General features: G+C 42.2%; 1 protein-coding gene across 2 annotated transcripts; it reads left to right on the plus strand.

The window, feature by feature from the left end:
- Nucleotides 1-1,662: 1,662 nt before the first annotated feature.
- adgre5b.1 (adhesion G protein-coupled receptor E5b, duplicate 1) lies at nucleotides 1,663-13,989 on the plus strand. 2 transcript variants are annotated; one of them, XM_071927700.2, is made up of 17 exons: nucleotides 1,663-1,875; nucleotides 4,108-4,191; nucleotides 4,583-4,732; nucleotides 4,881-5,021; nucleotides 6,292-6,435; nucleotides 7,288-7,331; nucleotides 7,735-7,845; nucleotides 7,999-8,152; nucleotides 8,348-8,467; nucleotides 8,597-8,796; nucleotides 9,078-9,263; nucleotides 9,801-9,995; nucleotides 10,142-10,359; nucleotides 10,592-10,750; nucleotides 11,832-12,000; nucleotides 12,113-12,214; nucleotides 12,417-13,989. In XM_071927700.2, the coding sequence occupies exons 1-17, from the start codon at nucleotides 1,845-1,847 to the stop codon at nucleotides 12,456-12,458; spliced, it is 2,250 nt and encodes a 749-aa protein (XP_071783801.2). In that variant the 5' UTR covers nucleotides 1,663-1,844; the 3' UTR covers nucleotides 12,459-13,989. The 2 variants fall into 2 exon arrangements, with proteins under 2 accessions (XP_071783801.2, XP_078138879.1); XM_078282753.1 differs by lacking the exons at nucleotides 1,663-1,875; nucleotides 4,108-4,191; nucleotides 4,583-4,732; nucleotides 4,881-5,021 and adding an exon at nucleotides 5,858-5,994.
- The last annotated feature ends 1,043 nt before the right edge of the window (nucleotides 13,990-15,032 follow it).

Here is a 15,032-nt window from a genome sequence, read left to right on the forward strand (position 1 = left end):
ATCTATCAACTGTGTCATATCCTTAACAGTGTGTAACAAATCATACAGATGTACTAAAGATTGTGCTTTGCTTGTTCGTCTGTAACCATGGTGACTGAAATCATCGAACACTTCTTCTGACACCTTGCAGCAGAAGTGGAGCGTGCCTCACTTGCATTTTGCACTTTAATGTGCACTCAGTATATCGAGGGCTTGGAGCCAAAGGGGTGTAAGTGCGTTATAGTAGATTTTACAGGAGAGCCAAAACAAATTTTGATCAAACTTGGATCAGCTGCCGTTACCACATACTAAGTCATACGTCAGCATGCATTTTGAGTTGACCTAAGTGCTGTTAGAATCCTCTACCCACAATGCTTGTTCAGTGTCAAAAATGGGGTTTTGCTTGGTGTCAAAAGGGCGTAAGTGCAGTTACTCCCTTTTGACAGCAAACAAAACCCTACTTTTACTGTTACGGCTTTCAGTTTTTGTTTAATTAAAACTTATGGGTCATGATTTCAGTTGTGTCCTTTTGGCACTGAAAAGATCTCACTGAGACCTTTCAATTATAATACTCATATTTGCCCAAAATCGCACTTACGCCCCTTTGGCTCCAAGCCCTCGATATTTTGTGGTGTTTTTCATGCACTGTAGACACACCTAGCACTGTACAAAGTATCTTTGCATATTCCTTTGTGTTACCAAGCTTCTTTGAATAGTTTGTACTTTGTACATCATCCTGGTCGCATTGTTCTAGTGATAAAGCACATTTTAATATGTGGCTATTGTTTTCTGGAAGATAAGTCCAGAGCTTTGTAGAATTTTACGTGACACAATTTGGTTTGATGGTATTGTGTTAAGTCTGTACCAAGGCAGTTTGGTCTGACATTTACCCTTTAAGGGGATTTAACTTCAACACAGGTCATCTTATCTTCCTCTCCAGTATGTTTGTTTGCTGTCTGGGAGGTTGGGAAAATACAGAAGGCTCATCACTGGAATTGGGGTGAAAGGGCTGGATGTTTGGGGGAAAGTGGGCTAGAGTGGAGGAAAAGTAGGAGGAGAGAGAGTAGGAGTTGGGGGAGAGTGGGAACGGATATTAGATTACTTACTGGCAAAATTCAAAGTACAGCAGCAGCTGTTTAGATTAAGTGTTAGTCATCGCCCTCTCTCTGTCTCTGCCCCCCGCCCCCCTTCACTCCCCCCCCCCCCTTTCACTGTCTCTCCCTCCCCATGAGAGGGTTGTGAATAGCTCCTGAAACCGAGCCCAGTAGAGCAGAGAGGGAAGAGAAAGAGGGTGATTGAGCAGGGAATGTGATACAGGACCAGTGTTAGAATTGTGCTTGCATGGAAAGACATGGAGTGAAAGAAAAGCACAAGAAAGACTGCCATGGGTGAAGGACAAGGCCACACAGACAAATGAAGGGGGGGAGAAAAGAGAAAGAAATTGAAAGAGAGAAAAAATAGAGAGAAAGAAAGGGTGGGAGGGAGAGAGAGCGAGGGGAAGAAAGAGAGAGAGAGAGAGAGAGAGAAAGAGAGCGAGAGGGGGCGGAGAATCAAGGAGAAAGAGTGAGGCGGGCTCAGCCTGAGAGACTGAATCTGAGCGGGGGACAAAACAGTGCTAAAGCAGAGAAGGCTCACTGTTATTTTGCCGGTCACACACAGGATTTATCCTCTAGAGAAAGGATTTATCTTTTTCGTGTGTTTCATTTCCCTACTTTTTCATCGTGTCTGTGGATTTTATGGACCTTGGACTGTAATTCTGACTGAGGATTCTACAAAATATTACTTCGGGGAGACAAGTACCAGACTTACAACTATAGTTCTGATACAGTTTTGAGTCGTGTGAGGATAATCTGTCTGCCTTTGACATGGGGTGTAGAAAGGCGTTGCTTATTCTGGGTAAGTCCATGAGAGCACAGTGTGTGTGTGTGTGTGTGTGTGTGTGTGTGTATGTGCGTGTGTGTGTGTGTGTATTGTGTGTGAGGGCTGAGAATGGAGAACTTTTTCGAGAAAGAAGAAATAGAAGAAGAAATAGAGGAAAATTTGGCAATTCTGATAATGAGAATGTAACATTTGGTTGATGTACTTCCACATTTTGTTTCAACCAGAGTCACAGATACACAGAGAGTTTGGCCATTGTGGTTTTTGGTGGCACACATCTAAGAACATATTACACCACTTATATCCTATATCCCCTAATTAATAAGGGGCACTTTTTGAAATAGCTTGATCTCTGGTATGGCTGTCTATCATGCTGACAAGTTCTTACTAGCATGAATGACACCTGTACTGTTGACCAGGACCACAAGGTGAACACAGTCCTCCAGCTGCAGTTGGTGCTGTGATGTGTGGAGTAAGTTCAGAGCGGGTGGTATAGCAGTAACGTCTCTTTCCAGAATGGTGCCGTAGACTTGAACCGGCCAGTCAAAGCAGCTCCTCAGACTGACAGACTAATAGGTTGAATGAGCTCGGCACGTTGCAGCGGTCTCTCAGGCTGACATAATAAGACTCATGAGTATGAGACTGAGAGAGGCTCACCACAGGAAGAATCTGTACAAACTACACACACACTACTGAATGAATGTACTGTCTGTGTGTAAGTATAAAATAGGTGGGCAACATTACAGTACACATTACAAAGGCGAGAAAAACAAAGATACAGTCAAAAGTTTGGACACACCTGTTTGAATGTACTATGCTTTTCATTATCTTAAAGCCATTTTGATCTAAAAGCTTATTCTTAAATGCTTGAAATGTGTTGTTTGACAAATATAAATAGTAAAGTTGATGCCTATGTATGAATTTCTTTCCAAAGCCTTTGCCTTTTCATCAAGGCAAAGGGTGGCTACTTTTTGATGTCTTTACTATTATTCTAAAATGTGAAATATAGTAAAAATAAAGAAAAATGCGTGTGTCCAAACTTTTGACTGGTAGTGTACCTTGGTAGGATGATTTTATTGGTGGCTTATGAATCTATGGAAGCCAATTTTTAGATGCTCACCCCTGTAGTAAATCTATGGAGGGCATATTTGTCACATATGTATCATATATTTGTTCCATATTTGCCAAACCCTTTCTTTCCAGTTCCGATAGCAGCGAAAAGTAATAACTTCTGTTGCTGCTATTGCAAAAATATCTTAATGTTTCATATCCTGATGCAAGACCTTCCTTCTCAGGAAATTACAGTCACTCACATACGCACACTCCCTCACACACAAAAAGCCTCATCTACGCATATGTGAAGAAACAGATATGTGGACACACTAATAGATACGCAAAGCACACACACACACACGCACACACTCACGCACACACACACACATACATATACAGTACATAATGTAGACACTTAAGTACGTGTTAGGTTGATAACTTCCACTTTGAATTAGGCTGAAACAGAATGGCTATATACAACAGATAGAGAGACAGACAAATACGCAACATATAGCATATATAAAGATATGGGAAACAGAAGAGACAGACAGAACAGACATACAGAGAGGAGGAGTGTGCTTACTGGTGAATGAAAGTCGGCTGCGAGTTGTACATAAAGTCATTCTTTGTGTATTTGAGGCCTTGTTACTGTTCACAGTCATTCAATTATGAAGTTAGCCTCAGTCACACTGTCTCTCACACACACCCACACACTGTCACTTATCCTATCTCACGCACACACAGACACACACACAGATGAATTCCTGATAAAGCATTACCAGGGCAATTTATGTTATGTCTGGTTTTCCCAAAGTGGAATGACTGCGGGAGCTGCAGCCTCATCAGAGAACACAGAGGGTTCAGTGTGGCGGAGGGACGGGAACAGAGCATGAGTCATCGGGACACCAAACAGTTACCCTGCTCACCCATTCATTGGACTGCGAGGCACTGCTAGTGTTGGGGAAAAATGGGGAGTACTTTCAGGGGAACTCTGGCAGGGAGATAGTGTGCCAGTTTAGATGGGTCCGGTTGGGATGTGCGTGTGTGCGTATGCGTGTGAGTGTCTGGTGTCACATCTTGTCAGGCGGTTCAGAGTTTCTCACAGCGCCACTGGATGTGGTTTCTGGACGCTGTACTGTGGTTGCTTGGCACGGAGTTTGAAAAACAGAATGTAACATTGCTTATCTCTCCCCACAGGCTTACTGTGTATGCTGAGGAGAAGTGTCTCCACATGTGGTCCGGGCTACACCGCTGATGATCGTGGTGATGGTGGTTGTCATGGTAATTATCTGCTATGACCTCTTATCTTAACTATCCCTGATCACCTTATCCCTTACCACCACCTTTCTTCTGTAGCCTACACTAATGCTCGGTTGTGGCTTATACACATGACGAGACACTCAAACATTCAAAAGAAATGATGTTCCTATTGAGTTCCTTCTGCTGACTGGAGTTTCGAGGGAATAGTAACCTTTAACGACATTACGTACGATGCTCTTATCCAGTAACTTACACAGTGAGTAAATGAGAATTTACTCACTAGAACTCTCAGAGACTGTCAGAGTAAATGTAATGTGTAACTTTTAAATCTAGTGATGATGAATTTGATCTATGGGATATATCACAATATTTGTATTCTTGTTGCTTACTGTATTTGTATGTAAATCTACAGATGAAGATGAGTGTGAAGAACATCAAATCCGATGTGGGAATAACACACGCTGTATCAACACACTGGGGAGCTTCTACTGTCAGTGCCGTGATGGGTTCAGCAACAGTAGAGGGCCAGAGAACTTCACTGCCATAAATGGACAATGCCAAGGTGACCCTGTGTGTGTGTGTGTGTGTGTCTGTCTGCCTGTCTGCCTGTGTGTTTGTGGTGTATCTGTGTGGGTAACATACACATGACTGATGATGTCTCTCTCTCTTGTGCAACCTCTTGCTACTGTCTTCCCTTATTCCTCTGTCAGACATCAACGAGTGCATGAACAACAACAAGAACAGCGACATCTGTGGCGCCAAGGCCTACTGTACCAACCTGATTGGGGACTACAGCTGCACCTGCCTGGCTGGGTATAGAAACCCCAGCGGTAGCCATGCCGACTGCACAGGTGAGGCTGTGCTACCTCTGTTTGCAGCTCACTGGTGCACTATTAATTTGTAAAGACCCCATGAAATGGCATCTTTACTTCCTTGATTTGATGCATTTCCTGTTGAAACAGGATGTTGGGGCGGGACATAATGCAGTGAGGGATCATTCAAAAGTCTAAACCAATGGAATATGAGTCCACAATTTTATTTGATGGGAGGGGTGCAGAGGGGCGGGATTGTTCAAAGATCTGATTGTTATATTATACTTATTATATTATACTACTAGTGCAGCATGAGGTCACCATGAAAGATACTTTGTTTTCCAGGAAGCAAAAGTAATGGGAGCTCATTTCATGGGGTCTTTAAAGCTATCGTCAGCAAATAATGCAGTAGACAAATAATTTGGACATCACAGAAAAGTACGTAGATCAATCATTTTTCTTGGAGTGGTTCGAAGGCCAAAGTTTCAGTCATCATTAGAAATTTCAATCCATCATTTCCCGCTCTGCTTTCCTCAGAGTGTACAGTAGACTAGAGTAAGTTTCAGAACAGCTGCTAGAGGAATGTCAGTCATTAATTATGGGGCTGTCTCTACCTCCCTCTCTATACCCAGACATAGATGAATGCAAGGAAGACAAAACACAAAAATAAAACATTTGTGTGTGTGTGTGTGTGTGTGTGTGTGTGTGTGTGTGTGTGTCTGTCTGTCTGTCTGTCTGTCTGTCTGTCTGTCTGTCTGTCTGCCTGCCTGTGTGTTTGTGGTGTGTCTGTGTGGGTAACATACACATGACTGATGATGTCTCTCTCTCTTGTGCAACCTCTTGCTACTGTCTCCCCTTATTCCTCTGTCAGACATCAACGAGTGCATGAACAACAACAAGACCAGCGACATCTGTGGCGCCAATGCCAACTGTACCAACCTGATTGGGAACTACAGCTGCACCTGCCTGGCTGGGTATACAAACCTCAGCGGTAGCCGTGCTGTTTGCACAGGTGAGGCTGTGCTACCTCTGTTAGCTCACTGGTGCACTATTAATCTTTAAAGCTATCGTCAGCAAATAACGCAGTAGACAAATAATTTGGACATCACAGAAAAGTACGTAGATCAACCATTTTTCTTGGAGTGGTTCGAAGGCCAAAGTTTCAGTCATCATTAGAAGTTTCAATCCATCATTCCCTGCTCTGCTTTCCTCAGAGTGTACAGTAGACTAGAGTAAGTTTCAGAACAGCTGCTAGAGGAACGTCAGTCATTAATTATGGGGCTGTCTCTACCTCTCCCTCTATACCCAGACATAGACGAATGCAAGGAAGATAAAACACAAAAAGAAAACATTTGTGGAATGAACGGGACTTGTGAAAACCTTGATGGGAGCTACTTGTGCGAGTGTCCATCCGGATTCACTACTTATGACAACGAAAGGACTAAATGCTCAGGTGAGTTCTATATATAATACACTGTCCCCATGTATTGCCTTTTGTTATTTCCTATTAGAGGCTCAATTCAAGGCTTTCATTTCCTCCTATTATGTGCATGTGAGGATTGGCTCTATTCCAGTTTCCTTGTGTTGCACTTTGCTTACTTTATCTTCCCTCATCTCCAAGTTAAATCTCGCTGTAGTAAAGCATCCAAGATTCCTTCTTTCAGTCCTTTCAGTCTATATTGATGGGTAGAGAGGAGGAAACAAAGCTAGGAATGAATGTGTATTTTTGAGTGTTTAGTCCAATATCTTCTGATTATTGTAAATATTGTATATATAATATTCACCATTGTATTTTGTTATAAATAAGACTGATATCAGATCTAGGAACAGTACAAAAATAGATGCTTCTCATCATGTGTAGCGGCTTGTTTTTATTGTGGTGATCAGTTAAACCACTTCTCATCACCAGTTCTTTGCATTAGCTTCCTCACAGATGTTGTGATAGCTGCAGTGGGGTATACACACATTAACTTACCTACACACACGCACGCACACACACACGCACACACATACGCGTGCGCACAAACACACACGCTGTGGCAGGAAAATGATTCCCCACACATGCTTAGTCTCTGCTGGTGATGGTTACTGTGCCTTTCTGCTGCTTTTTATTTCGATGCATGCGTCTGATGAAGCATTGTGCATAATCATTACCATAACTCGTCTCATAACAAGTCTCTCAAGAGTTTCTATTTTGTGTTGTTGCTGTGCTATGCCGAGTTACTGTAAGCAACACTCTGAAGTGTGAAACTGTTATGTGTGAAGAGGGGCTGTGTAGACCTGATATGTTTTCTCTTCCATCTAGAGCTGAGCTGCGATCGCTTCAAAGCAAACAGTGAGTCTGCACAGGTGAGTTGCATGTTTAAAAACAGAATTATTAGCTTAACAGAAGTACTACAATAATCATCAATAAATAACATGTATTGATCCCCATAGGGAAATTCTCTTTTCACCTGTCCCTCTTCAGAGAGGTCAGAGGTCAGGGTCAGCTATAGAGTAGCACCCTGCAGCTGGTAGGGACCCAGAGTCTTGCTCAAGCACACGTCAGTAGAGCAGTTGCTTGTTGATACGGTGCCTTGAACCCAGGTCCTTATACTGAAGGGACGCCTCCTTACTCACTATGACACCCTGCTGCCCTAGGGTTTAGTGTATCACTGCAAAGTGAATAGTTGCATTATTCACACTCTCTCTCTCTCTCTCTCTCTCTCTCTCTCTCTCTCTCTCTCTCTCTCTCTCTCTCTCTCTCTCTCAGTCTCTTGCAGGCCTGGCAGATATCTTGTCCCTGATGAGGACCAGCTGTTTGGCTCTGTCTAACCCTGACTCAGCTGGTGAAGGGAAGGCCAATGGGGAGGTGCTACTTGAGGTAGGAAACATGTGTATAAAGCACACACACGGCGCATGCGCGTACACACACACACACACACACACACACACACACACACACACACACACACACACACATACACACACACACAATACTCTCAATTCCCCCTTCTGTATCCTGCAATTTGGGTAGAAACTGTTTACGGCGACTGAAGACCTCCTGTCCCCTGGTCGCCTCAATAGCAGTGATGATGTGAGTGGGTTACTTGGTGTGGTGGAAGATGCCATGAGGCTCATCGGTCCCCAGCTCAAACACAGCAGCACCAGAATGGAGACAAGTGAGACAGGTAACAGTAGCCATAAACTCAACATACCTTGGACATTTGAAAAACAAGTCGAGCAGGAACAGAATAGCATAAAAACCTATCATGGCATTTTCCCTGAAAGATGATACATGCAGAGTTTAATGAATGGAAGTAGACAAACTTTTCAGAACTAATATAACCTGAAGGCCATTTGAAATGAGTAATTTGTTTGAGTAGAGGTGGAGCTTGCTGTACGGAGGGGGACGACTCCACCCACTGGACCAATCCATCTGACCAATGAGAATGCAAGCCTGGAGACTGACTGGACAACGGCAACTGGGAATGGAACATACCCTGGTAAACTGCTCTCTTCTCTTCTCTTCTCTTTTCTTCTCTTCTCTTCTCTTCTCTTCTCTTCTCTTCTCTTCTGACAGTTCAATGACAATTCTTATCAATAAACACCTCATTTTTTAATCTGTTTTGCAGGTTTTGCCCTTGCTGCGTTAGTGAGCTACAAGAACCTGGAGAAATCTGTTAACAGGGCCTTTGAGCAGCTCACAGGATACCAAAAAGATGGTGTAGATCCCACCTTCCAGGTTAACTCCAAAGTGGTGTCCGCTGTGGTCTCCAACCCATCCACACGGCACCTGAACCACCATGTCAACCTCACCTTCAGGCATCTACAGGTAGTCCTATCTGTGGAGACCTGCTCCCACAGTCTTTTCAATATAGCCGTATTGCTACTGCTAATGCATATTATTTATTTTGATCAGTTCAGTCAAAAGTAAATAGCATTATCTGCAGACCAGTCAGGCCAGAGGGCATTGCAAATTGCAGACAAGATTTCTAACATTAGCCTAACTGCAAGATCATGGGTCACTGGAATAGGAAGAAGAAAAATAGGCAGGCAGACCAATTTGAAACATAAAGCCTGCCTTTGCTATATTGTTTGTTTTTGTGTATTAAGAGGGAGGAGCGTTCTCCGGTGAGCTACATCTGTGCATACTGGCAGGCGGGCCCTGATGGGCAGGATGAAGGGGGGGCGTGGTCCACAGATGGTTGCTATAACCGCTCCTCCAACGCCACACACACTGTGTGTGGCTGTGAACACCTGAGCAGCTTCGCTGTGCTCATGGCTCTCTACCCCATCAAGGTGAGGAACATGCACAGGCACACACACACACAATTGAACTTGGTTGGCTACACTGCAAAAAATGTCCATATCAAATGTAATTTAGTCTCAAATTCAGTCTTAGAATCTTATTTCTTTTTAATTACTTGTTTTAAGTAAAATAAGATTTGAAGACTCAATACCAGATTAAACATCTTGCTCGGATGGATATTTCAGTGAAGTGTATGTTGGAAAATAAAATAAAAACAAAAAAAAGAGATTTCTCTCTTTCAGTGTATGTTGGAAAATTAAAAAAAAAAAAAAAAAAGAAGAGATTTCTCTCTTTCCCTCTGTCCCTCACTTTTAAATGTGTCAATGTGAACACACACACACACACACACACACGCACACACACACACACACGCACACACACACACACACACGCACACACACACACACACACACACACACACACACACACACACATACACACACACACACATACAGACATCATGGCGTAAATAGTTACCTTGCCATTTTAATTACACACTACTTGACATGGTATATCTTTCCCTCCAGCACACCTTTGGGCTCCTGTTGGTGACCAAGATAGGCCTGATCGTCTCCCTGCTGTGTCTGGTACTGTGCATCCTGACCTTCAAGTTCTGCCGCTCCATACAAGGGACGCGCACCACCATCCACCTGCACCTCTGCATCTGCCTCTTTGTGGCTGACCTCCTTTTCCTCACTGCCATTTCACGAACTAAACCTGAGGTGTGTATGTCCAGGGATATATAGTATGTGTATAGGCTTGGGGCAGCAGCCATAGGAAATAAAGTGAACCACAACAACTCATTCCACTGCTTTTACTTCTCCCTGCCTGATTCTGTTTTTCTTCATATCTTCATATTACATTACAGGGCGGCTGCAGGGTTGTCGCAGGATGCCTCCATTTCTTGTTCTTGGGAGTGTTTAGCTGGATGCTGTTAGAAGGGGTGCAGCTGTATCGTATGGTGGTCCTGGTGTTCAATGCCACCATCCGGCCCCTCTACCTATTCGCTGTTGGCTATGGAACACCCTTGGTTATAGTAGCTATATCTGCCATTAGTAGACCAAATGGATACGGCACTGACGAATAGTGAGTGTGCGAACCGAAAGGGAGGAAAAGTGTGTGAAGTGTGAAAAAGAAATGATGTATGTGTGTGAGAGGGAGAGGAGCGGCGGATGTGTGTGTATGTAAGTGTGTCTGTGTATGCGTACAAACTTTGTATGATGGCAATAATGTCAATGCAACAACACTGACCCTCTGTTATCTAGTTCAGTGACGTAAGGAGAACCCTAACATCAACATTGTGTTCCCTCCCTCCTAGCTGCTGGCTGTCCCTGGAACACGGCCTCATCTGGAGTTTCTTTGGCCCCGTGTGTCTCATCATCATCTTCAACGTCTTCTTCTTCATCATCACTGTGTGGAAGCTCGCCCAGAAGTTCTCCAGCCTCAACCCAGACCTTTCCAAACTGAACAAAATTAAGTCAGTCTGTGTGTTTGTTTGTGTATGTGTTGTATGCGTATTATAGCTTGCCTCTCTCTGTGTGTATCTATGCCAGTGTGTTTCTTTATGTCTAGTATAGATACACTACCAGTCAAAAGTTTGGACACACCAAATGTTTACTATTTTCCACATTTTAGCATAATAGTAAAGACATCAAAACTATGAAATAACACAAATGGAATTGCGCAGTGACCAAAAAAGTGTTAAACTATCTTATATTTTAGATTCTTTAAAGTAGCCGCCCTTTGCCTTGATGGAAAGGCAAAGGCTTTGGAAAGAAATTCATACATAGGCATCAACTTCACTATTTATATTTGTCTAAGAAACAGATTTCAAGCATTTAAGCATAAGCCTTTAGATCAAAATGGCTTTAAGATAATGAAAAACATAATACATTCAAAGGTGTGTCCAAACTTTTGACTGGTAGTGTATCTTTGTTTTTCTCACCCATGATATGTACTGTATGCTATACCTATTCTATACTGCTACACAGGCAAACGTTGAATCAAAACCTATGTGGGGAAAGGGGGCAGCTTTGGTAGTTGTCCCACTGGACCATGAGAAATGGATGGATGGAAAGAATGTGAGAGGGTTGGGGAGGAAAAAATGTGCAGAATGTTTCCGCAGTACCAACCCTGCTCTCTAATAGAGTGCTACTGAGGGGTTTGGCTCCTCTTTTTCCCCTATAATCATTATCTCTGCTCATTTTTCATTTCTCCCCAACAACTGTCTCCACCCAGTGCATTCATAGACAATGCTGTCGTCACGCATCCAGCTGTAAAACACATCTCACTTTTCATCTTCATCCACTGCCTATCACTCGACGACGAACTTACTAAGAGCCTAATGAGAAACTGAGCCCCGTTTCTGTTCTGAAACTGTTCTCATTTTCTTCAGCTTGCTTTAGCATCCATCTCTTTTCCTCTTCCTTTCCACTCTCCAGAGGTCTGTCAGCAACTGCGGTAGCTTAGTTTGTACATGTGTTCACTCACATGACCGTTCTTTCTCTTTCTGTTCCCCTTCCTCCCATCCCTCCCCCCCTTCCTTTTCCTCTCTGCAGAGCATTCACAGTGACAGCTATAGCCCAGATGTGTGTGCTGGGCCTAATGTGGGTGTCTGGGGCCTTCGTGTTTCAAGAAGGTACAGCGCCAGCAGCATATATCTTCACTATCCTCAACAGCCTGCAGGGAGCGCTGGTCTTCGTCATGCACTGCCTACTGTCTAAGCAGGTAGGGCAGCCGTGTGTGTGTGTGTTAGTGTGTGTGTGGATGACAGAACAAAACAGAAAGATGTGAGATTGTTGGCAATGTATTTTTCATGATGTTCTGCTGCCCTCTACAGGTGAGAGATGAGTACGCCAATTTCCTCTCCTGTATCTGTGCACAACCGAAGAGGAAGTACTCCGAGTTCAGCAGCACCAATCCCTCTAGTAGTCGATCACAAGTAAGCATCCAGTGCAATAAATAATCTCTCTCTCTCTCTCTCTCTCTCTCTCTCTCTCTCTCTCTCTCTCTCTCTCTCTCTCTCTCTCTCTCTCACACACACACGCACACACACACATACGTATTCTCATTCATGCACACACTGGCTTACTCTTTCTCTGAATTTGTGGTGTGTGTGTGTGTGTGTGTGTGTATTCATTTAGGGCTCTCGGAGTGGACACCACACAGGAGAATCCCAAATATGAAGAGCTCTATTTCTACCTCTACCCACAAGACAGACCTTCCCACCTTTTTTAATCCAGCTTTGATTTTAAACAAATAGTTCACGCCAAAATGGAAATTCAACCCCAGGTCAGTTGTAACTCCATTGAAGTTCATTGGACCATCAAACACCCAGCTAGTTGGCCCCTGTAGTTCCATCTCAGTCTTTTCCCATGTCCTATGGAAGTTTACAACTCCAAAAAACATTACATGTCCATCAAATCCTCCAAAACGCTTCTGCAACATAATCTAAGTATTTTGGAGACAAACAATTGCATTGTGGGTCCAAAAATCCAACATTTACCTCATTATCTGATACATTTGATATATATTGACTGAATTTTCATTTTGTGGTGAACTAATCATTCAATGGGTAGCTCAAATGTGTATCCAGGGTTAATAGAAGTGAAAGTCGAGGTACTTTATTAGCTTATCAATCCATCCAGAACATATCATAATCATGATAAAAGCTGTATTCCCTTTAGATTTGTTAAATTGATTCTATAGGCTATTTATTTCCAATTTATTATGTAGGCTTTAAGAAAATGTATTATGAGCGATGCTCTATGTTTTGAAGGTTACAAAACAGTTTACGCTGTATTTTATATTACTGTATGTTACTATATTTTTATGTAAAAATCAGGATTGGCGTGCTGTTGGTTTATAGGTTTTCTTTGGAGAGAAACCTACAGTGTTTCACAGTAGGCTATGTTTGGAGGGAAGGACAGCTCGGAAGACAAGAAGGAGATCATGTGTAAAGCTGATGATGCAAATTGCTTTTTAAGTGCTTATGGGATTCCCTTCTTGGTCAAGCAAATCCCATGTATCGCTACTGCAAGGACTTTATTTCTGTTGGTTCTTTGTTGAACAAAATAAGTGATTTGCTGTCACTTATGGCTCTTACTTTAAGAAGCTATCTTGGTTTACCATTGACAAGCCGTTACTCTTTGTTTGACCGGCTTAATTTATCTGTGAATTTTTGTGAATTGGAGTTTTCAGCCAACAGAATAAATCTGACCCAACATGATGGCTGAAAGGCATGGCTGTCTGGAATGTGACGTCACAATAGCCGATAGGCCTACAGCTCGCTGCAATCAGAATCTGTTTATGGAATAAAAATCCAATTTGTTATCATGCTACAAAGGATTCTTGTTTATAGCGAGCAGCGAGTAGCCTGTGGCTCACCAAAATATAAGTGACTATATTATAATGGCCTAAATAAGAACTCCACTGTGCGGGGGTAATGGCAGTTGTAAAACCCTGCATTTATGGATCGTTAATTTTATTGCACTTTTTCTTTGACCATCAATATTTTTATTCAAGCATTGCAAAATGTATTTTTATGTGAAGAACTGTTTGCAGTATTTTGTGAATGTAATAATCTTGTCCTTAGAATATAGTATATGTCTTCTAGCCTGAATGTATATGAACATATTTTTCTACTTTTGTGTTGTGTTTTATATGTTGGTTGGTACTGTTTTCTTTTAAGAAATTTCTCCACAAATTTTTATTAAAGCTCCTATTTCAATAATCTGTAAGTTGTTTGGGGTTCTATCACACAGAGACTCCAGGGGTCCTTGAATGTAGGATATTCCAGAGGGGAACCCGGCAAAATGAGGAATAGTTTAATATCACCATTATTTCACTGATTCGATGTTGTCATAATTACAGATTATATAAGAACAACTCTCACCACTATAGGCTAATACCATACCTAGACAATTATATAGTTCTGTAGCCTACTAAATCATAACCAACCACTAAAATCCTTCTGGGATGTGGGATCCCTTTGGATATAGCCTTATCAAATGGTGATCCGTGGTCCAGTGTGTTGGCTGATCTACTTGGGGGGTCTTGATGTGAAAAGTTCAGTCCCTCCAGCAATTTGTGATCGCAACAATTAATGCAAATTCATCCAATCTCTGCAAAATTTGCAATATTTTACAAATTTAGCGCAAATGTTCCTCATGAGACAGCCAAATCATTACTTCTCGCATAAAATGCTCCCATCAAACTGTACACTAACTCGATTGATTGAGTTTGTTAAACAATTCCATTTAAAAGCAGTGAACAGTAGGGGAGAGTGGGGTAAGTTGTCACGTGGGTAGGTTGTCTCAGTGGCTTCATTGGTGAAACAACATTTTTTAGAGCCAAAAGTCCAATTACAAAAATGTTTACTTTCTTAATAAGAGGATACCTATGTTGAATACAACAGTCAAAGTCAAAACACTCAACTCAAACACTCAATCAAGCAATTTGTATACCTGAAAGTAAATAATGAAAATCTTAGTGTTTTTCATGTCATTTTTTTCTTATAAAGGAATCAAAATAATTATCCATTGTGACACATAAAAACAAGGGTCAGCTATTAGCCTAATAATAAATTTGGTGGTTTACTGAAGCTGTGTGCTCAGGGAAGGGACCTTTGTCAGGAAAGCCTGGGTGGGGCATGTTGTCACATTGATTTCGGAGCATGTTGTCATAACTATCCAAATCCTTTTTATGATTAGAAATATCTTTAAATTAATTATTTTCTGAATAAATACGATTTTGGTACT

Source organism: Centroberyx gerrardi, chromosome 3 (assembly GCF_048128805.1).
Source record: "Centroberyx gerrardi isolate f3 chromosome 3, fCenGer3.hap1.cur.20231027, whole genome shotgun sequence".
In the NCBI taxonomy this organism is placed as follows: domain Eukaryota; kingdom Metazoa; phylum Chordata; class Actinopteri; order Beryciformes; family Berycidae; genus Centroberyx; species Centroberyx gerrardi.